Here is a 24,575-nt window from a genome sequence, read left to right on the forward strand (position 1 = left end):
GATCGGATGAAATTTTTTTATAGACGAAACGGAACAGTTTTTTAGTTTAATAATAACATTTTCTTTAAAATCAAAACATTAAAAATACTTTCACACGATGAAATAACCATCTCAATGCAGTTGATGTACTACCATAACAGGAACCTGCACATCATTTTAGTATCGGTGAGTATAGTACACTATTTTCTAGATAAATTTTCTTTTAAAATATTTATTTATTTTAAGCTAATAAAATTAAAACTTATTATAATTTGTTCCGATCAAAGTTTTAATTACTTTAAATGGAAATAATTTCTATTTTTATATATGTAAAGATTTATACTGTCGAAAAGCTTTACTTTGAAATATTCGCCAAGCAACTCGCCAAACTTCGTTACATTATTATAACATAAAATATAATAATTTATTTTCAAATTTTATTTTCAAATTTTAAACTTTATTACTGTTGATTGTAAAAGCATGTGTCCGATTATTTGAAATTTTTTTATTATTATAATTATTTGTGAATTAATTATTTTATTCTTCCCTAAGAATTCTTTTAATTTTTGAAAATCTAAAATGCAAATTTCCAATCTCCTTGTCTGTTTCTACATTCATCCCCTCAATTCTTTTTTTTTTTTTTTTTTTGTGTGTGTGATGATTTACTAATGATACTTTACTTTTTATTTATACTTCACATTTATATTTTGATACTTAGCTTTTCTACAATGACAGTAAGTATGTAAGTGTACCTTACTAATTTTTCAATATACATAAATTTTTAATAGTCTTCGATCATAAATACAATCTATTTTTAAAACAAATTTCAATCCAAACATAAGAACTACAAAACCAAATATACCTGCCATCTTTCATTAGTGTATAGAATAAATCTTAGAACTCTAATCAAAATATCTGTCAAACTTAAAATAAGTGTAAAAGGGATACCTAAGGACTTAAATGATCTCAAATTAATGGTATTTAATCTCTCTTATTCTAATAATGTGTTGGTAAAATTTTATCATGAAAGTGATTTCTTTCTTTTATTTCAGATATTTCGGATAATCCTGTAATGTTTGTCTGGTGAAGAAGGAAAGAGATGCAATACTGTTTTTATGAAAGAAATTAAAAAATAAGAAATGAAAATGAATAATGTTCTAAATGTTTCACTTGACAATAAATGTTTTGTTTTTTAAATTGATTCGTGTATTATTTAAAATGCAAAACAAGACATGTAAAAGTCTGTAACAAAATAATATGATACATAAAAAGTATGTTCTTAATAAAATATTGTTTTTTTTTTCGTAGTTATAAATAAATTTTAATTTATATACTGTATATTACAATAAATTTGTCCTAAAATAAATCCTATAATTTTTAATTAAATTATCTCATATCAATAAAGAATGTTTTAAATTTTACAATAATAAATTGTAAGTATGACATTGAAAATCCTCTTATACTTAAAAAACAATTTTACTAAGAAATTGGAAAAAATAATTTTCATAAAAGTGATACTCCTGATATGCAATGTGTAAATGAATAAAATTGATGATCCCTTAAAAACTAAACTAAACTCAGCGGCACAGCCCACAGAGGGCCAAGGCCTTCTGTGCCCATCTCAGTTTTCTTGACCTTTGGGCTCTGGGATGCAGGAGCATTTGTTCCGGTTAGGTAGTCAGCCATACGTGAAACCCCCAGTGTTTAGCTCCCAAGTATGCTTGGTACTCATTTATCGACCCACTGAAGGAATGAAAGGCTTAGTCAACCTTGCTCGGCCAACACCTACTAGAAGGTCAAGGCCTGCTGGCTGAGCGACTTCAACCCCGTGACGTCACGATCAGAAGGTAGCGTCTGTAGGCGGGTAGCTCCTCGGTGAGAACGCCATTCGTGGACGTAAACGTTATTACTATGAATGTTGTCAACATATAAAGTTTGATTAAAGAGATATCGAAGTAAGTAAAAGATGCTATTTTTATTTTACTAAAGTGTTATGTTTGATAACAATATATTTATCTCTAATATGTTGTAAATTAAGTTTGAATTCAGATTGAAACTACGTATTTAATTTAACTTTAATTGTTGTTATGTTGTGACTCGTTATTTGAGTCTCTAATGTATTTATACGTGTTACCTGATCTAATTGCATTTGAATTATGAAATAACTTAATTTAGTATTCAAATATAAAATTACAAAAGCATTCGATTGTGTTTTTTATTCATACTTCATGAGCTAAAGCATCTTAAATGAAACTAAGCGGACTTAGAAATTGTTAGTACAATATTTATTGTGCTTCTGCTCAAGATTTTAAATAGCCCTAGAATTGTGATATATCTTAATTTATAAATTATACATTGCAGTATGTTTGAATTATAGATTTATAGAATGCATATTAAAATATATTAATTTTAGTAATTGGTAGTAATTAAATTTAAACACATTTTAGTAAAAAGTACCAGATATGTTTAGCTTATGAATATTGATAGAATTTACATTTGTTGATATTTAGCTACTAAATCTAATATGCCTGAGAAGAATTTTAATATAGAAGAATTTCTAAATGTACCAATATTTGGGGATAAAAATATTAGTTTTTAATACTATATCAAGGTTTGGTGTCATTGTTTACTAATAGTTCTTGCGTGCTGTTAAAATACTTTTAGAAGAAGTATTTGGAATCAAGAAAATTTTAGTAAATAAATTATTTCATTGAACGCTTATTTTAGAGATTGTTAACTATATGCAGCAGAACTTCATTTATGTTAACCAAAACTTAAGAAAATTTATTTAAGAATCGGATGACTAAGAAAAATTTTTTTACATATTTTTTGGGAAGTAAAACAATTTTTTTTTGATTTTCATTATTCCAATGACAAATTAAGGTAGATGTTGATAAATTAATATTTTAGTTTCAGCCATGAGTCTTAATGTCTGTTTATTTTTCAGGCATCAAGCGTGGTTTTAAGTTTGTTGCTTTATCTTGTGCCCAGGGAACTATGATGATAATCTTAAAAAGTCAGTATCTTGGTTTCTCCAAGACACACAGCTGCAGCTATTGTTATGTGATTCATTTATGCAAAAAATATTTATAATTTGTTTTTAACTAAGAATATTTGCTTAAATTTCTAAAGATTTATTGTAATGTTTAAATTAACAAGGATTATCACTTTTGCTTTCCAAAAGTAGATTGTTTTTCATCACCCCTTTTAAAAATAAATATATAATTATTATTGTTTATTGTAAAATGATTAATTACGTCAAGACTTTTAAAAATAAATATTTAATTATTATCATAAATTGTAAAATAAGTAATAGGAAGGTCATAGGAATTAAAAGCTTCAATTTAATCTAAAATGTTTAAAAGTTTTAAAACTGCATTGTAAATAATAGTCTTTTTTTTTCATGAACTTCTTGTTTACTTTTAAAACTTAACTTAGTTTTAATTATTGGGTGATGTAAGGCAACTACTTGCATTATTTACATTATATTTTGTGGTACATCTCATAAGAAAACTACAATTTTGTTTTCACTAGTATATATTTCTTATCATCCTCTAAATATAGTTCAAAGTTCCATAAGTACGAGATATTTGTGTTTTTTTTTTTTCGAAAAGGAAAATTTAGTTGACAATTTATTTAACTCCAGATTTAATTTAAAGTATAGAATGGTATTTAAAAAGTAAGTGGAATATTTTAGATTATGTATAGAAATTTCTGCATTTCATTCAATATTTTATTTAATTTACTATCCTTTTTCATTTTCTTCCTTCGAATAAACAACAAGTTTTTAAAATATGTTGTTACCAGAGCAAAAGTGTCGGGTAATTTGAATGGTTCATATATGATAAAGTATTTAATAACTACTATACAATCATTAGTAATTTACTGTTATATTTTTACATGTATATTAACAGTTTTATCAACTATCAGCATTTTCAAAAAAGATAGTTTCATTAACATGGACGGTAAAATACAGTATGTAATCAAATATTTTGAATTATCCACGAAATTTTTTTAGCCAATTTTTGTTTGCCTTCTGGGGTTATGTTTTAAAATAAAATGTAGGGCTATACATTTGCCTGCTGTACAATCATTAGTAATTTATTGTTTTACTTTTACAGTATATTAACAGTTTTATCAACTGTCAGCATTTTCGTAAAAGATTGTTTCATTAACATACACGGTAAAATACAGTATGTAAGCAGATATTTTGAATTATCCATGAATTTTTTTTACCAAATTTTTGTTTGCTTTCTGGGGTTATATTTTAAAATAAAATGCTTGGAAATTCGGTCATTTAAAAATATATGACATTTGCCATATATTTTCTTCAGAAGTATAGATACTGGTGATAATCTTGAAATTGCAAGTAATGATATAATTTAATAAGTAAAAATTTCATTCATTATTTTAATTGGTGTACTTTTTATGCTCCTGTTATTTTATTAAGGGAAGAGATTAATAGATAATGGTCAGTATATAAATTTGATGTATTATGGTAGAGTTTTCTAGATATTTTGCTGTCTTGTATGTCGAGGTGGTATATGTACTGGGAATTTTAGTCAGAAAAAATTTTCAGTCTTGACCTTTTTCCCAATTTGCACCCATGACTATAATGAAATTATATTGATAAAGTAAAATGTTAGGATATTTGGTCATTTAAAAATATATGACAATTACAGTATGTTTTCTTCAGAAGTGTGGTAATCTTGAAATCGCAAGTAATGATATAATTTAATAAGTAAAAATTGCTTTCATTATTTATACTGGTGTACTTTTTATGTTTCTGTTATTTTATTAAAGGAAGAGGTTGACAAATATTTTTTGTTCAGTATATAAATTTGATATATTATGGTAAAGCTTTCTAGATATTTTGCATATGTCTTGTATGTCGAGGTGGTAAGTTGGAAATTTTATTCAGAAAAAAATTTCAATCTTGGCTTTTTTCCTCAACTTGCAAGCATGATTATAATGAAATTATATTAATAAAATAAAAAATTTTCAAGGTTCCAAATTTTTGTTTGTCATATGGCGTTATGTTTTAAAATAAAATGTTTGGAAATTTGGTCATTTAAAAATATATGACAATTACAATGTTTTCTTCAGAAGTATAGTAATCTTGAAATTGCAAGTAATGATATAATAATTGATATATGTTTGAAAATAAAATTTTTAAAAATTTTATTTGCTTTTGTATACATATTTTCTCTTCACTGATTTAAATAAAGATTTTGTTCTATATATATGTTTGTGTCATTATTTTAAAGCATACTTATACTTTATGATAAAATTAATCTTCATATACTTAATTACCTCATTCATAATGTTCTAGTCTATATCATCAAAGTAATGATTCAGCTTATTTAATAACTCACATAAAATCATTTTTAACACATGTATGTAAAACAGAAGAACATAGAAAGAAATTAGACCGACAGATGCTAATTTGTCAATTTACTGCAGTAAGTAAAAAAATTTCAGAATAATTATATAAATTGGCTATAAATATTTCAAAGGTTTATAAAGGATAAACATTTGCTTTTATTTTCTTAAGTGTTCTTTTCAATAACATTTTGTTTCCATCAATGAATGTTAAGTAATAATTTTCAATTCTTAGGAAAATATTTTTATTTTTAATCAATTGATATTTATTTAATATGATTGATTACTCTTAAAATAGTTTAAAATAGAAATTTATTCGTAAAAAAAGGTTTGGATTAAATCTTATGAAAGTAATCCAAAAAAAATTTTAAAAACTAATCTAAGATTTATTACTGAGTTAATTTATTTATTTTTCATCATGATTTTTTCCGTCTTTTGGCTCATTTTAAATTTATTATTTTAAGGCAAGGATTATATATACACAATTATTTAGATCATAAAAAATTTTGATTCTTATTTTTAACTTATAAAAATGAAAGAAAAAACAATAAATCGAATAAAACTAATAAGGAATCGACTATCCTCATATCTTCACAACCTCCTCTGATCACTTTGAAGGTAGAAAACAGCAACGCTCTTTTCTGCCTTCTGATCGTGACGTCACAAACAAGCTCCCAGGCCTTCTACTCTAGGTGGTTGTGGCTCGGCCCGACGATCGAACCAGGGACCTATGGCACGACAGCGTGAAGAGCTACAGCTCAGCCACCGGGCGTGATGATTCCTTAATGCAATGTAAATTAATTTGATGACAATAAAATTCTGACACATTGTAGTATAGACATTAGTAGTATAGATATTATTTATTATGTATTTTTTAGACTAAATTAAAAAAATAGAATTGATTTGATAGAACTAATAGTTTTGATGTTATAAATATTTTATGAGCAAAAGGAAAGTCAAAAATTGTATATTTCATACATTAAACCCTCATTTCTTCTAAAGAATTATTTCAAAGGACTATGTTTTTTAATTAAGCTTAAAAAATTAAATTTGAAGAAATGCCTTACTTGTTTAGATAGCAATGTCAGTTGCATAAAATGGTATAAGTCATAAAATTGTCCTTTCTACACATGGAACTTTTATAAATTTTCGAGTAGCTAAACTATTAAATCAGACAGCTTGTTTTTATTCTCATTCGATTTAGCGTATACATAGATAACGATACCGCACTTGCCTAGCTAGCACGTTAGATAGTAAATATATATAAATAAACTATGCTTTTACAGGGTGCGGAGACAAATTCAACAAAAAATAAGCAACTTTTAAGAACATTTTAGGCACAAAAAATATTTTTAAGCACTATGTAAATTGACAAAATGCAAAATAAATCTCAGACTTCACATGATCATGATAAAATAACTAGAATTTGACAAAGAACTCTTTTCTTGATTATATTAGCCATTAAAAAATGATCAAGAGATTTTTCGGTTCGATTTCAGAGGGTGAAAAATAAAGCCTGAAATTGAGAATATCTTGCAAAATACAGCAGAGTTGCACATGAGAAAGCAAGGATCTCACCGAACCCAGCTCACTAAACGCACATGCGGACTCGCAAGTACTTCACCAAACCAGTAAAATGATTGGTGCTTTCATACGCTATGAACTGACGATACGCTGAAATTGATCGTGGTTGAATGAATTCTGAAAACGTGAAATAGAAAAATGTGAAAAGCACGTTTTTACATAATACGTGGCGAAAATCGACATTCCTTTTCATAAATTTCATTTTCGAAAAGGGAAAATAAAGCACCTTTTAAAAACACCCATTAAGAAAAGCACCTTTAAGGGCCTTTAAAAAATGAAAATCGAAAATAAGCACCTTTAAGCACTTTTCAAAAACGCTACGCACCATGTTTTATACCTTAGTCACTCAAATCAAGATAAAAAAAAATTGTCAAAATTCTAGATAGTATTTAAGTCCATCCCCTTTCACCCCCCTATCCTTTTAGAGACGCAGCATGTATTTAAGTCCATCTCCCTTTCACCCCCTTATCCTTTCAGGGACGCAGCATGAAATTCAATGATATCTTAATATCATCTCATATTATGAGGTTGAAATCATAATCCTTTTTATACTATGCTACTTCACTATTGGGGAAATAAAGTTTTTTAGAATTTTAATTTGCTGCTGAAAAAAAGACTTAACACAAATACAAATGTAAAAAATTAAATCAAAATCAATCAATATTCTACAGCGTCTGTGATTTCTTTTTCTTCCCTTTACGAACATCGTTCAGAAACTATGATATGATAAAATAAAATATGAGCCAAAAGTAAAGATAAATAACAAAATATGGTAACCCAATTACATGCAACCGTTCAGGCAATTAAGCAACCCTTTCGGCAACTGCGAACGGAGGAATTGCGCTTAGAGTTTCACTTACACTTGCAGTTGCACATATTTTTCTCTCGTGTGATAGAGGTATAACGAAACCCATCTAATCTAAGCGGAACACCTTTTCGGTACCGCTGCTCTGGAGAATCACGTAGAAATGGTTTTTGGAAATGCTTAATGAAGGTTGTAGATCTGAACCTGGCTTACTGCTGTCAAAAGAAAAAAACAGAATTTAGTTAGTGTTTGGTTTGTTTGTTTTTTTCCGAATTGCATTCACTGTTCTACAAAAAAAATTAAGTTATTTTTGTATTGATACTGAACTAACGATAAATCTAAATAATCAATTGATGAACAAATAATGTTTTGTTTTAAAGCTTTCATTTTAGTTTTTATGTTTCTGTTTCGAGTTTTATATTTTATCGATAATATGTGACTTTTTTTTCCTTTTGATCTTTCACGACTTTTCTCTATATATTTTTTTAACTATTTGAATGTAATTATTTCCAAAATCTATCTTAAATCAAATTTCTTAAAACTGAATGGTTTTGTTTGGAGTGGTTTCGTAACTCACACTTTAAATATAAAAGTAAAATCTCCTTAGAATGCTGGAAGAGTTAGTAGCTATGAAATAAACTGACTTTTTTATTATTGTAGTTTATTTGTAAACATTTTTATGTGTAAAGTATACCATTTTTTTTTTCTTTAAATAAAAAAAAAAAGTAGGTATAACTTCTCAACCTGAACCAAGTTTACAAGTGAAAGAAATGGATCTTGATGTTCCAAAATCTTCTGTTTTGCTTGAACCATCCACTGAAAATGTGAAAAGTAAGCAAATTAATCTATAGCAATGAAAAAAAAAAAGATTTGTATGTTTATGCATGTCTTTCTCTTATATTTCCTGAACTCTTTGTACTATGGATGGCCTTTGAACAATTTTAACCCCCAATGCCAAAAATTGTTCAATAATTTAAACTTGTCTATATATTTTAAAACAAATTTTTCTATAGGATTTATATTATGCATTGTGCTAATTTAGAAAAGTTTGCGATGCAGTTATATGTTAGTGTTTAGTAAAAATTTTTAAAATGTAAAGGAAATTATAAAATAATAATAATAATATTTTTGTAATTTCTGTAAAAAAAAAAATATTTAAATTTGTTTCATTGTTTTGTACTTTCATTTATTTATTCATTTTTTTAAAAGTTTTAAAACTGGCATATATCTTGTAGACTAATTGGACAATTTGTCTCTTTGCAAACTGTCGACATCACTTAGCTATTAGGAAAGATAAAAATACTCTTGCAAATTCTTTTAACAATTTTCTTTATAAATTTATTTCATTGTTTTGTAATTTTATAGATTTTTTTTTTTTTTTTTTAAAGATTTAAAAACTGGTTCATACGTTGTAGGACGTTGAATTTTTTTATTTTTATTATTCATTGAATGTTTGTATTTACGTTTCTGTATAGAGTTTTTTTTTAATTGATGTTATGTACTGTTTTTACCCTTTTGATCATTCAGGGTTTTTTTTTTTACATTTCTCTCTTGATTATTTGAATGTAATATCTGCAAACACCTATTCTCAAATTATTTAAAAGAAAGATCAAATGATTTCAAAACCTATACTTTAAATACATGCATGACTTATTCTTAAATATGAAAGTAAAAGCTTTTAAAAATTCTAAGAGAGTTAGTCGCTATGAAATGAAGACTGATTTTTTTTATTATTATTTTAAGTTTATTTGTAAATATTACTTTAAGTTTAAAATATACTGCTTTTTTTTTTTTTTTTTTTTTTTTTTAATTAAAAAAATAGATGTAACTGTTCCACTTCGACCTAGTTTACTAGAGAAAGAAATGGATGTTGATGTTCCAAAATCTTCTGTTTTCCATGAATCTTCTACTATAAATATGAAAAGTAAGTCAATCTATTTTTCTTATATATAATAATAAAATAAAAGGTTGTTGCATGGTTTCAAGATATTCTGTTTTTAGCATGAAAATCAAAAGTTTCATCCTGGCTTACTGCCCTTATCCGCATTTTGTTACCTTTTTTCCAAATCGTTTTCACTGTTATAAAAAGAAAGGAAATGCATTTTTGTGTTCTTGATCCATGAATTAAAGATTATTTTAAATGCTCAGAGGAGGACACATGACTAAAAATAATTATCTTTCTTTTTTTTCCTGCGTAGAGTTGTTTTATAGATGTTATGTGACTTTTTTACTTTACTTTTGATTTCTCTGAATTTTTTTAAAACATTTTTTATTTACTATTTGAATGTAATCGCTGCTGACACCTATTTCCAAATTATTTAAAAGCAAAATAGAATGTTTTTAAAACCTATAATTTAAATATATTCATAACTTATTTTTAAATAAAAAAGTAAAAGCTTTTAAAAATTCTGAAAGAGTTAGTGGCTATGAAATGTAGACTGACTTTTTTTATTATTATAAGTTTATTTGTAAATACTATTTTAAGTTTAAAATATACTTTTTTTAATAAAAAAATAGATGTAACTGTTCCACCTCAATCAAGTTTACTGGAGAAAGAAATGGATCTTGATGTTACAAAATCTTCTGTCTTGCTAGAATCAGCTTTAGTAAATCCGAAAAGTAAGCCTATCAATTTTTTTAAATCTATAATAATAATATTGTGTGTATGAGTATCCATGCAGGGACTGCAGGCCTCCTATTTTTACTACTTTTTTCCTGTTATTTAAGCTCCCCTCCTTTTTTCCCCTGTTATTTCTTATAAGGGGTCTGTCTAGGCCAAATTTGCTACTGTTCAGCAGAACCTTCACAAATTCAACTTTAGGAAAAATTTCACAAAATACTTTTTCTTAAAATTTTATTTTTGTATTCCTTAAGAAACAATATATCCATATTTTTACCATATTTTTGTGTTGATTTTTTTAATATAATTTTTAATTTTCACAATTTATTTCTAAATTTTCACAAAATAGGTACCTCCCAGAAAAACCTAGACAGACCCCTGCTTATTATTTCCTACTTTTTTTTTTTTAATCATTTGTCATTTCTGTTATTTTCCCTTTGAACATAATGGAAGTCAAGGTAAGGGAATAATCAAGTATTGTAACTGCACCTGTTTTTCAATTCATTTGTTTTGAATGAGGTAAGAGGAGGCAGTATGTGGTACAACATGACTTCTTTTTTCAGGGATGAGATTTTTCCGCTTTTTAGCGGATTTCCGCTTTTTTCACTTTTATCTCTTGAATTTCAGCTTTTTTTTTTTTTTTTATCAAAAATGCAGATTTTTCTAAAAATTTCACTTTTTTTTATAAATATTCCGCTTTTTCAGAAAATTCACCGATTTTCAAAGAGAAACAGAAAATTCAAACTATATAGCTACCAATCCTTTCTCATTTTTACTTATTTTAACTATTTTCTCCCCTTTTACTCGCAGCAGATAAGATTTTCCGAATTTTTTACCCGCCCTCCAGATAGATCCGATTTTTGTAGTTCAAATGACGCTGCTTCTGACAAGCCTTTTACAGGTCCCAAGCCTGGAATCTGCTAATATCTCGATTCTTATTCACACGATTTTAATATCTAACATAAAGCATAGCTTTTCATATTTGCGAGTTGCGATTCTTATTCACGCGATTTGAATATTGTACGTTGCGATTCTTATTTACGAGATTTAAAAATCCGATATTGTGATTCGTATTTACGCCTTTTTAAAAACCTATGTAGCGGTTCGTATTCACGCAAGTTTAAAATTCAATGTCTTGATTTGTTCATGCGGTTTATAATATCAAACATCGATTTTCGTATTTATACGTGATTTTGAAATATAGCATTGGGATTCGCATTCAGGCATTCTAAAAATTATGCATCATAATTCTTATTTATGCAATCTAAAAATTACGCATCATGATTCGTATTTACGCGATCTAAAAATTATGAATCGTGATTTGTATTTACGCGTTTTAAAAATTCTATATCCCAGTTTGTATTTTCTCATTTTCAAAATCGTATATCTAGTTTCATATTCATGTGATTTCAAAATCCATAATTGTTATTCATATTCACGCAATTTTAAGCTCAACTATCGCGATTCTTGTAAGAAGTAAATTTTTTTTTTAATTAGTTACTATAAAGGTGACTGTTTTTCTAACGACGATTATTAGTAGTATATGTAAGTGATACAACATCAGAGAAACTGGAAGGGAATATATTCAAAACTTACATTCTGTGCTTGCATAAGAAGAAAAAATAGGATTTGTCCCAAGATGTTTGAAGATGGACTAACGACTAAATATAGCAAACATAAAAGATATAGCAAACAAAAGCAATCACTTACAAAGGGATTTAATTTAATTTTTTTTTGGAAAAGAGTTAATTAATTCATCATCAAAATTTTATTTATAATTGCTGTTATTTATGCTATAAAATGCAAAATTCTTATCAAATAAAATACAATTATCTTAACACTTGCTGATTGTCATGTAATTTTTCAAACTAAAATAGCAATTTTTGTATGTTAAGGAGTTACTATATATTTCTACTTCACTGTTATTGATATGTTTCAAAGGGCTCTAGTTAGATTAGACTATAATATGAACATAATGATTCGGTCCATTGTTAAAGTTTTTTTTTCCAATATAATTTAAAAAGTAATATTACTGATATATTTGCTATAAATCACATAACAGTATTTATTAAAAGAAATGAAATATTAATGTATATTCTCAGTAGTTTTAATTTGCTAAACCAGGTAGTTTCTCAAGTAATAATTGTCTCTTATGTGAACTGAGGAAAGATATAATTTCCAGCTTTATTTCTTCAATTGGTAATTTTTATTTTCACTAAATGTTAAGTATCAATGTAATCATTTATATAATAATAGATTAGTACACAATTGTATGTCAACACATTATTTATTACCTTAAACTGTCTGGAATTTATTATTAAAGGGTTGCGCTTGCGTAAAATTTGCTATTGTGGAAATTCAGCTTTTTTGCCTTTCGGCTAATCTCATCCCTGTTTTTAGTATGTCAGCTTCTGTGTGTGTTTGACAATTCATGTTTAACTGCAGTGGAGGAGAAATAAAATCGCACAGCATAAAGAGGAATAAGATTGTGATACAATTGTTTTTCCATCTGATTTCAATAAATGTGTTAGTAAAATGGGGAAACCAAAGTTAAAGTCAAAGAGTGATCTTTTTTTTCCCCTTTTGATCTTGAAGCAATTTTAAAAAAAAAAATTATTAACCATTTTAATGTAATAGCTGCAGACACCTATTTTCAAATTATTTAAGAGAAAGAATCGTTTCAAAACCTATACTTTAAATATGCACAAAACTTATTTTTAAATATAAAAGTAAGAGCTAAAAAATTCTAAAAGAGTTAGTAGCTATGAAATGCAGACTGACTTTTTTTATTATTATAAGTTTATTTGTAAATATTATTTTTGGTTTAAAATATACTGCTTTTTTTTAATAAAATAATAGGTGCAACTGTTCCACCTCAACCAAGTTTGCTAGAGGAAGAAATGGATCTTAATGTTCCAAAATCTTCTGTATTGCTTGAATCATCTTTAGTAAATCTGAAAAGTAAGCCAATCTATTTTTTTTAAATCTATAATAATAAAAGAAAAGGTTTGTAAGTGTACCTGTATTTATATCTTTCTCTTATATTTTCCATTTGTGCTATGGTCCTGAAATTTAGATAGTGGGTACAAAGAACATTTTTAACCCCAAATCCTAAAAATTATTTAATAATTTTAATTAGTCTGTTCAGGGAGGATATTTTAAAAAACAATTTCTGTAGGATTTCTATTATGTATTGTGGCAATTTTAACTAGTTTATTCTATTTCTTTCAATTTTTTAAAACATAACCTCAGAAAAGTTTGCTAGATTACAGTTTTATTTAATCATGTACAAATTTCATTGGAATTCATTGCGTTTTCAAAATTCATTCATTTCTTGAAAAAGACTTTTTTTTATCTATTATGTAACATATGCTCGTTTAAAGTTGGAATAGGTGAATAGGTTGGAAACATCACTGAAATGATTTTTTTAAAGCTAGCTGGTTGTTAACTTTATTTATAGCTTTGCTTTTGAATCACGTTTCTTTAAAACAAATTATTTTAAAGTTGGCACATTAAAAGTAATTGAAATGAATAAAAAATTTGGGTTTGTGCATGGTATTCAGTTATAAAATTTAGTATTTATTATTACTTTTTTCTCCTGTATACAGTATTTTAACAGAAAATAGTGCAAAATAAAAACCTGAATTTCTGAGCTTAAGCACCCAAAGTTTTTTGCAGATTGATTTCTCGATCATTTGAAATAGTCCCCTTTTACAGTAATTGTCATATATTTGAATGTGTTGTATAAGTTTGTTTAAAACCTTAAAATATTTTTATTACTTTTTGAAGATTGTATTTTTAGTTCTCACTAATTATTAATAATCTTAAAATCTTTGTCTTAACAAGTTATCTTTTTCATTGATTTTTATTTTTTCATTGATGTTTAAATCGATTATTATTTAATTTTAAAAAAATCAGATTATTTTTATTGCTGATATTAATAATTTTACCTAAATCCTTAATATTGTGGTAAATATTGAACTTACTACTCATTTTATTGTTTTAAACAAATTATCTGTAGTTTTTAAAAGTAATCCAATTTTATTAATGTTATAATTATGTAAATTTTTTTTCTTGTGTATTAAATATATTTTACATTTTTATATAAATTAACCTGGGAAAATCCATTTTTTTTTTTTTTTTTGAACTTTACTATGAACCTTGTATTTATTACAAGTTTTAAAAAAAGTCCTATATTACAAAACCCATATAATCCTGAAGCGGAACACTACCACTTTTGAGCACCGATGCTCTGATGTATCACGTAGAAATTGTTTTTGGAAATAGTTATTTTAGCATGAAAGTTGTAGATGTGAACCTGGCTTACTGCCATCCAAAAGACCTGAAATTTGTTAATGTTTTGTTAGGGCCTTTTTTTTTAAATTATTTTTTTTACCTAAATTGCATTCACTATTCTACAAAAAAATAAAAAAGGTTTTTATGTATACATACTGAACTAAAGATAAATCTAAATGCTCAATTGATGAACAAATATAGTTTTATTTTGAAGCCTTGATTGAATTCTTTTGTTTGTGTTTCTGATTAGAGTTTTATCAATAATATGTGACTTTTTATTTTTCCTTTTGATCTTTTAGGATTTTTTTTTCTATATATTTTTTAAACTATTTGATTGTAATAGTAGCCAATATCTATTTTAAATCAGATTTCTTAAAACTAAAAGAGTGGTTTCATAACTCACACTTTAAATAAAAAAGTAAAATCTTCCAAAAATTCTGGTAGAGTTAGTAGCTATGAAATAGACTGACTTTTTTTTTATTATTTTAGATTATTTCTAAACATTTTTTTATGTGTAAAACATACTGTTTTTTCTCTCCTTTAAATGAAAAAAAAAATAGCTGTAAGTTCTCAACCTGAACCAAGTTTACAAGAGGAAGAAATGGATCTTGATGTTCCAAAATCTTTTGTTTTGCTTGAATCATCAACTGAAAATGCGAAAAGTAAGCCAATTCATTTTCCTAATCTATAGCAATAATAATAATAAAAAAAAGGTATGCTTATTCTGTTTCTTTGAATTATTTAAAAGATAACATTAGATAACTTTGCTAGATTGCAGCTCTATTTAATCATAAAAAAATTTCATTAGAGTTTATTGCATGTTTTTTAAAAATTATTTATTTTTTATCCATTATGTGAGGTATGCTCAAATAAAATCAATTTGCAGTGAATAGGTTGGGGACATTACGGAACCGATAATTTTAAAACTAACTTTTGTTTTTTTTGAATTATGTTTATTTCATGAATATGTATTTAAAAAAAGATCAAAAACCGTTTATGACAGTTCTGTTATTAATATTACCATTGATCGATATATTCATTTTTATCAAAGACTTAAATCCTAAATCTTAATATGCAGTTTTGCCTTGTGGTTAGTAAAAAATTTTAAATGTAAAAGAGATTATAAAAAAGACAAAAACACGTTTGTAATTCTTGTTTAAAAAAAGTTTTATAAATTTTTTTCATTGTTTTGTAATTTTATTTATTTTTTAATTTTTTTAAAACTGACGTATATCTTGTAGACTAATTAGACAATTTGCCTCTTTGTAAACTGTCAATATCGCTTTGCAAGGAGGAAATTATAAAAAAGATAAAAATGATCTGAAAATTCTGTTAACAATTTTTTTTATAAATTTATTTCATTGTTTTGTAATTTTACTTATTTGTTTCTTTAAAACTGGTGCATACGTTATAGGATAATTGAACAATTCATCTCTTTGCTAACTTTCAACATCACTTGGCAGGGATCTGAATTTTCCAATTAGTCTATGTCATTTATATTATAGAAGATCATTTAAAAAAAGGAGCTTCATTATTATTTTCATAAGCAGTATCTTATTTTTTCTATAGAAAATTTTTAAAGATTTTGTCTTTTTTTTCTTCTAATATTTAATTTTCCATTAGCAGTTACTGTATCTGACGTAAAATTAAAACATACTTTTTGTGAAGCAGTTACTAGTGAATTACCAGAAATTACACTTTCCTTTGAATCATCTATGACTGGTTTAAAAGGTGGAATATTTTTTCTTAATTGGTTTCACAGTAAATAAATTTTGTGTCATACTTATGTTGAAATACTGTATTCCAATTTTAAATTTTTTTATATCACTTTTTAATAGGTGCAACTTCTGAAGCGCAAAATATAGAGCAAAATTTTCAAGCAGAAGTTGTGTATGTATTATTTAATTTCTTAGATATTAGTTGTTCTTTCTTTTTTTTTTATTCGACTTGTTAACTATATTATGTGTTTTCTCTTTCCTTTAAATTTTTTCATTCAGCTTAAAAGCTATTGTATATCTTTTTTCTTTTAATATTTTTAGTTAATGAAAATGTAAAAGAATTTTCAGAACATATTTTTAACGAATAAATATTTTGATTTTAGATTTTCCTCAGATGTTTCACAAAGGACTCCTTTGAACGAAAAGGTTAGATAAATTTATCAGTGCCTATTGTTACTAGAATTGCATGCTTGAAAGTATCTCATATACCAGAGTCATTCATTAAGTGCTTAAAAATGATTTTGGGTAGATTTTCTTCGATTTTTCATTGTAATTTGTTTTTTATAGCAACATGTTTTTCAAACTTTATTTTTCAATGTTCAGGGCTGATTGTGCTCCGGAAAAAATCCTGATTTCCGGATTTTTCGCTAGCAGTGATCCGGAAGTTTCCGGAGATCGAAGGTCCAGACGTTTCAAAAAATCATTGATCGCAAAAGTTTCCGAAAATCAAATTTTCAAAGGTGGAACTTAAAAACACAAGTTATTTGTTTGTAAGGGAGAGCCAGATACTTTATAAGCTTATATTCATGATTAATATTAATTTTTTATCAGTAAATAGTTGTTATAATCATTAACTCAAGAAAGAAAGACATATTTGTAAATTTTAATTACTTCTCCTGGTCATCATAGGTATATGTAAATGGTATAGGTATGTGTAAAATTTTAAATATATTTTAAGTAAACCCAGAAATATTGAGAAAAAGGGAGAAAAAAAAACTTGCTTAAATTTTTTTCTAATTTTTCAATTTAAACTGTTTTTTTTTTTTTTTTAACTCAAGAAATTTTCCGGAATTTTGACTTGGGCTCACAATCACCCCTGAATGTTATAAAAAGTTAGACTTTTTTAAGGTTTTCGAAATCAACATCGGTTTGAGTGATGACCTTTTCAATTGACTCTGAATTCTTATCCTTTGAGTCATTTTTATCAAATTTGGAAATTAAAAATAAAACATCAGGAGCAAAATCTGGTCAGTGGCAGATCCGGGGGGGAAGGGTTGTGACTTCCCCCAAAATTGAATAAAAAAATGAAAATTATTTTTTTAATAGTTTACAACAGAAATAAAATATTTTAAAAATTATTAAAGGGGGCATATACACCGCAAAAATCGATTTTCCCCATCTAATTATGTTCTTCACTGATTGATTTAGATGGTGAAATTAGTTTGATGTTGAAAAAATCTTTGACAGATTTGCCAAAGTTTCTAAAAAACGCATTACATTTATTATTTAAAGATTTTGAATACTTGAATTATTTATGTATTGTTCATTATGAGAAAAATAAATGAGAAGACTAGCATTAAAAACCCCAGTTTTTGTTTTCTTTTTTCAAAAAAAAAATATTAAAAAAAAATTTTTTTATAAGAAAAATTAATTGGAGGGAGGGGATCTGAGTCTATGACTCTCCTCCCCCCTAGGAAAAATTTCTGAATCCGACCGTTAACTGGTGAATAAGATGTAAGAATCTGACTGTTAGTTATATCTATTTTGCCATTATACAATTAATATATGAATTTTCGTATGCAACTAATTCAACATCCTTCGTGCTGAGATTTTTTCGCCCCAAAATTTTGTGCGAAATTAAAAAACACTGAAGAGATTGTGGCCTCAAATATTTCATGCACTTGAATTGATAGGTTACTCAAAATCCTATCTTCAATTTTGCCTGTAATTTTGGAGCCAGAGCAAATTTATGTTTATCACATATGACCACATTTAAATTAATTTTCTTCAATGTTAACAGTCACCAACACAATCCTTCGAATCGGAAAAAATCCTTCTAATGTGTAATTTTACTCAGCTTTAATTTCTTTCACTGTTTAACTTATAAAATAAAAATGTTTAACTACTGCACAAAACTCTTTGTTTCTCAAAGAATGATCCTGTGACCAGGTGGTGAATAAAATTGTAGCTTTAACAATAATGCTCTAAGAAATGTCAATTTCTACAAGAAAAGAAAAACAGCAACACTGCAACTGTTATCGTTGAGATTTTTTAAGGAAGTGTTGAACAAACTCCGGATATTATTGCAATTCTGTTTAGCAAAGGAGCCCCATCTTTTCACTGGTCCCTTGAACTCTCAAAAGGTTTGACATCATTCTGTTAGGGGACACAAAAGCTGAGTTTGTGCCCTGGTGCTGTAAGTTCTAGCTATGCCTCTATTTCTCAGGTGTTATGTTTGACAGAAATTTGGCCATGTCTGAATGAGCCAGTATGAAATTCCAGAACTTTAATTTGAGTAATACTTCTTTTTCATTTAATAAATCCTACATTTTCTTCTTGAAAAATTAAGTTATTATCAAAACGTAGGTATTTTTTAGTTCATTACTGGAATTATCTTATTTATAGTGTAAGTATATAATGATTTAAAACAAGAATTTGAAATGCTATTTTAATAAGGCAAATGATAGAAAAAAATTTTAGTGAAGGTTTTAATAATGATTTTGGAAGATAACTATCAGTAATCTGGAAAATCATGACAGAAGAGTTTAGAAGAGTACAGGTTAAGCAACAATCTATTTAGTTTCTAAAAATCAGAAAGTCTCAATCTTAATAGTAAATGGGCCTAACCTTAAATGATCTAACAAATTGTAGTACTCATGTACAGTAATTTTTGTACTCCTTAAACTGTTCTAAAAACGATAAATTAAAAAAAAACAATTTGATTGAAGTGAGAAATAAAAAATGAAGCAAAATAATTTCATCTTTCCCCTTTCAATAAGTTATTTTAAAGCAATTTTCTTTCTCTATAGAAAAAGGGGGGGGGGAATTACTCAAATTGGAAACACTGCAAGCCAAAAATATTTAATGATTTAACAATTTAATTTTATCATTTTATAATGAAGTATAAAATTTCAGTGTTATATAATTTTTAAGTTAGTGCCTTTAGCTAATTGTTACTTTTTTTTAATAGTAACTTCATGCATAATATTAATATTATGATGCATAATATTAATATATTGAAACAATTTGTTTATACATTTTTAAATTGTGCTAATTTGAATTTTGTAAATGTTGACTATACATATTTCTGTGTTATTGTACTTCTGATTACTGATAGCCAGTTTGAAAAGTTGGCACACCTGTCTGCAATTTTATACTAGAGCTTTGCTTAGCTATGACACAAAACCAGTCAATAGATGGGTTAAATTAAAATTGCCTTATGAACCCACTACTTTTTCCAAACATTGACTGAGAGCCTGTCATATGACCACAAAGTTATTCTTAACTTAACTTTGTAATTTTGTAATCTGAATATTCATTTAAAAATTGCTTAGATTTAAATTTTCATTAATAATTTTTTTTAATTTTATTATTTATTTAGATGCTGCACTCTTCAGCATTTAGACTCCTGCATTCAGAAACAAGTAAAAGATGCTTTTTTAAATTTTATTTTATCCTGTTTTTTTCCTAGAATATAATTTTTTGGTACTAACAATGATTTCAAATCAATTTCGCATATTTTAACAAATAAGTTTTGAATTAATGTTAAACGTACCTTTTTTTATTAATAAAAGTTGAAAGAAAAGTGTTTCACTAAAATACTTTTAATTTTTTTTCCCTTCCAATGTGATGGAGTGGTTTTCCATATCACTTAAAGCTGCAAAGGGTTGAATCATAATAATTGAGGCCTCCTGCTATTTTATTTTGTGTAAGCATGGTTGTTATTGTACTAGGGATAAAAATTAATATAACTTTGTCTATGGTCCATTGGATAAGTATCTAAAAGCTAGTGCTAGTTCATGCTTATTTAACTGGTACATTCACATGTCTCTATTAATTAAAAAAATAATAATAATACAATGGATAAAGTGAATTTAGTTAAAAAAAATTTAATACAGAGAATGTGTGGGGTTGAATTGTATTTTGAACCAATAAAGCTGACCGATACACAAAGCCAAAAATTAAAATAACCAAAACAACATACAACCATTTACACATAGAATTTTGGTCAGTAGACCACTAATAATTTATTTAACGATATCCTTCTGAGTCAAATTTTAGAGATCTAAACAAAAACCACCATTAATTTTGAGCCTTGCCATTCAGTAATTTTAGGACATCTTAAGCTTTAATTAAAATCGCATAGAATGTGTTAGTGAATTGATGATAACATTTATATTTCCTTTAAATTTGAGTTGTTTGATCTTGCAGTTGTTTGACAGTTGTTTGCAGTTGTTTGATCTTTTCTTCTCTTTTATGAGGTCGATTATTTATAGCTATTCTTCTTTCCATGTACAGACATTTTTTTTATGACAATGCAAGAGAAATATTATAGTCTTAAGGCTGTCTGTGCAATAAATACTATGTGCCTTATGCTATTTATTTTTTCATGTTAAGAAAAAAAAATCAGTTTTTTAATTTATACACTTTATTATTTTTTTCACGACTATAATTTGTTCATTTTGGAATTTCAATGTGTTAATTTTGTAATCAATTGGGACCCACTACGTGATAAATAAATTTAAAAAAACTTACCTTATTTATTTAACTTTGTGTTTAGGTATTACAACAGACATTTATTCAATGGAGCAGGCATCATCAACTGTTGCTAATTCTGATTTAACTGATGGTGCTATTATTACTAAAGTTTCTGTAAAGACTATTACAAGTGAGATTATTACTTTAGCAATATATATATATATACAGTAGGGAACCGATTGTCCGGAACGATCGGGACCATTGCTATTCCGGATAACTGATTTTTCCAATTTCTCAATCGCTACAAAAAGCCGTTTTTTTATTGTTAAACCCAACTAAAAATAGAAAAATATTTAGAAATAATCTTAAAAAGAAGAAAAAGCGATGAAGTAATACACTAATGATTATTTTTAAAATGATGGTATGGTAAACATCTTTCAAAAAAGAAAGAAAAATTCTAAAATCTTATGAGAAAAAAAAAATATTTTTTTTTTTAAATAGCGGGAAAATTTATCGAATTTCATTCCGGATTTTTGGTTTTCTGATTTCTGGATAACGGGTTCTGTACTGTGTATATATATATATATATATATATATATATATATATATATATGGGTCATTCTCACAAAAACAGTCATTTTCATGTCCCCAGTATATTTTATGTTTGTTTTACAGCTTACGAAAAAAAAAATTCAGGGAAAGTGTCCTTCAGAATGCAAGCTAACAAAAGAATAAAAATAAAATTATCAATTTTTATTTTTTATTTATTTTAGGCAATTAAAATATACCACTATGTCATTCCCTCACTTGTCCCCACTGCTGATTTAAAAAAAGAAAAAAATTGTTACTGAAATAAAAAAAATTTTTTTACAAATTCGTGTTTTTTATTTCAGAATACTAAAATATAAAATTCAGAAAATCAATTTTAAATTTAATTTCTGATAAAAATATTAACACAGCACTATTTTAAACTTTGTCCCCAGTGTTTCGCGTCATTCCCTCACAACAATGTTCTTATCACCTGCAATCTTCTTAGAATAAAAATATTTTAATAAAAACTTCAGAAGTTAACAACTGGCATCATAGAACAAAATTGCAGTATGTTACCATCTTCAACTTAAAGAAGCCTTGCTGTGGAATAAATTTGAATGAATCAAACCAGGTAAAATTTTTTACATTTGTCATTCCCTCATGTCATTTTTTAGAGTAAAATAAAATACAACTTCATCGAGAAAGTGGATAATTATATGTTGCTTTCTTGTATGAATATAATTGTATGTGATTGACTTCAGAAATTAATTAGGCCTAACTGTTATTTTTAAATTTTATTGAATTCGTCATTCCCTCACTAGTGCATGAAGTGAGGGAATGATTCAAGATGAGTTATTATCAAATTTTTTTTTGTTCAATCGTGCCAGCCAATTTTATTTCCCAAGCCTGTAAAAACTATTAAATATATAAGAGTAAATTATAATAAATATTAGATATACTTAGTATGTTATCATTTTCAAACTTTAGGTAGATGTAAGTTAGATAAAAACATGTATTAAAATAAAATATCATTCCCTCACTATTAGTGTCATTCCCTCACTTTTTAAATAGTGAAAATAATTAATTTACTTATTAATTAATTTGAAAAATAAATTAAAAAATTAATAAATTAATTTATTTAATTAATTATTAATTATTATGAATTAATTAATTATAAATTAATTATTTAAAAAATTAATTAATGTAAATATTAAGTATATTTTATAGGATATATACTTTCTTTATAATGCCATTACATATTTCTATTAATATAAAAAGTTTCAGAGCTTTTTATTCACTTCACTTTTTCGGGATTTTATGAACTGAAAAATGTCAGTTTTCGTGAGAATGACCCATATATATATACAGTGGTGGCCAAAAGTGTGGACACTTTTTGAAAGTTTCATGTTTTTCAACTTTGTGTGCTTGTAGAATATATGAATTTTCCCTTAAATACAAACATTTATATATCAAATTGAAGGTAATTTAATGTGAAATTTAATAACAAAAACAGAATTAAAATATCTGTATTACAAAAAAAGTTATGCCTATTTTACAGGGATGAGATTTTTCCGCTTTTTAGCGGATTTCCGCTCTTTTTCACTTTTATCTCTTAAATTTCAGCTTTTTTTTTTATCAAAAATTCAGATTTTCTGAAAATTTCATTTTTTTTATAAGTATTCCGCTTTTTCAGAAAATTCACCGATTTTCTAAAAGAAACAGAAAATTCAAACAGCATAGCTACCAATCCTTTCTCATTTTTACTTATTTTCACTATTATCTCCCCTTTTACGCGCAGCAGATAAGATTTTTCGAATTTTTTACCCGCTCTCCAGATAGATCTGGTTTTCGTAGTTCAAACGACGCAATTTTAAGATCAACTATCGCGATTCTTGTAAGAAGTATTTTTTTTTAATTAGTTACTATAAAGGTGACTGTTTTTCTAACGACGACTATTAGTATATATAAGTGTTACAACATCAGAGAAACTGGAAGGGAATATATTCAAAACTTACATTCTGTGCTTGCAAAGAAGAAAAAATAGGACTTGTCACAAGATGTTTGAAGATGGACTAACGACTAAATATAGCAAACATAAAAGATATAGCAAACAAAAGCAATCACTTACAAAGGGATTTAATTTAATTTTTTTTTGGAAAAGAGTTAATTAATTCATCATCAAAATTTTATTTATAATTGCTGTTATTTATGCTATAAAATGCAAAATTCTTATCAAATAAAATACAATTATCTTAACACTTGCTGATTGTCATGTAATTTTTCAAACTAAAATAGCAATTTTTGTATGTTAAGGAGTTACTATATATTTCTACTTCACTGTTATTGATATGTTTCAAAGGGCTCTAGTTAGATTAGACTATAATATGAACATAATGATTCGGTCCATTGTTAAAGTTTTTTTTTCCAATATAATTTAAAAAGTAATATTACTGATATATTTGCTATAAATCACATAACAGTATTTATTAAAAGAAATGAAATATTAATATATATTCTCAGTAGTTTTAATTTGCTAAACCAGGTAGTTTTTCAAGTAGTATTTGTCTCTTATGTGAACTGAGGAAAAATATAATTTCCAGCTTTATTTTTTCAATTGGTAATTTTTTTTTCTTCACTAAATGTTAAGTATCAATGTAATCGTTTTAATAATAATAGATCAGTACACAATTGTATGTCAACACATTATTTATTACTTTAAACTGTCTGGAATTTATTATTAAAGGGTTGCTCTTGCGTAAAATTTACTATCGTGGAAATTCAGCTTTTTTGCGTTTTGGCTAATCTCATCCCTGATTTTAGTAGAACAAACAAACATAAATCGTTTTGAATAAAGACGTGTTTTGTAATAAAAGCGTACTAGCCAATCACAGACACTGTTCTTAGGACCAATCAAATGTCTGTAACTATAGTTTAAGTTATTTGGATGGCAAAAGAGTTATTG

At 26.3% G+C, this 24,575-nt stretch overlaps 1 protein-coding gene and 2 long non-coding RNA genes across 16 annotated transcripts in view; all 3 read left to right on the forward strand.

Annotated features, from left to right (window-relative positions):
• LOC107438072 (uncharacterized) overlaps positions 1–24,575 on the forward strand; it is a 93,401-nt gene that overhangs the window by 40,888 nt on the left and 27,938 nt on the right. For 6 of the 14 annotated variants that reach the window (XM_087163724.1, XM_071185527.2, XM_087163731.1 and 3 more), the window contains 10 exons: positions 8,480–8,581; positions 9,573–9,674; positions 10,268–10,369; positions 13,230–13,331; positions 15,227–15,328; positions 16,290–16,397; positions 16,505–16,556; positions 16,768–16,810; positions 19,986–20,028; positions 21,165–21,272. In XM_087163724.1, coding sequence (XP_087019850.1) covers positions 8,480–8,581; positions 9,573–9,674; positions 10,268–10,369; positions 13,230–13,331; positions 15,227–15,328; positions 16,290–16,397; positions 16,505–16,556; positions 16,768–16,810; positions 19,986–20,028; positions 21,165–21,272 — 864 coding nt within the window. Of the gene's footprint in view, positions 1–8,476; positions 8,582–9,572; positions 9,675–10,267; positions 10,370–13,229; positions 13,332–15,226; positions 15,329–16,289; positions 16,398–16,504; positions 16,557–16,767; positions 16,811–19,985; positions 20,029–21,164; positions 21,273–24,575 lie in introns of all 14 variants that reach the window. The other 8 variants (XM_087163722.1, XM_087163726.1, XM_087163729.1 and 5 more) reach the window with 3 other exon arrangements.
• LOC147809025 (uncharacterized) lies at positions 24–1,176 on the forward strand. The gene is made up of 2 exons (XR_015433692.1): positions 24–165; positions 1,032–1,176. It is a non-coding gene; the product is annotated as an uncharacterized LOC147809025 (long non-coding RNA).
• Positions 1,794–5,218, forward strand: LOC147809026 (uncharacterized). Its single transcript, XR_015433689.1, has 2 exons — positions 1,794–1,934; positions 2,927–5,218. It is a non-coding gene; the product is annotated as an uncharacterized LOC147809026 (long non-coding RNA).

The sequence above is a fragment of the Parasteatoda tepidariorum genome, chromosome 5 (genome assembly GCF_982258835.1).
Source record: "Parasteatoda tepidariorum strain Cologne lab strain chromosome 5, Ptep-v5.0, whole genome shotgun sequence".
NCBI classification, from domain to species: domain Eukaryota; kingdom Metazoa; phylum Arthropoda; class Arachnida; order Araneae; family Theridiidae; genus Parasteatoda; species Parasteatoda tepidariorum.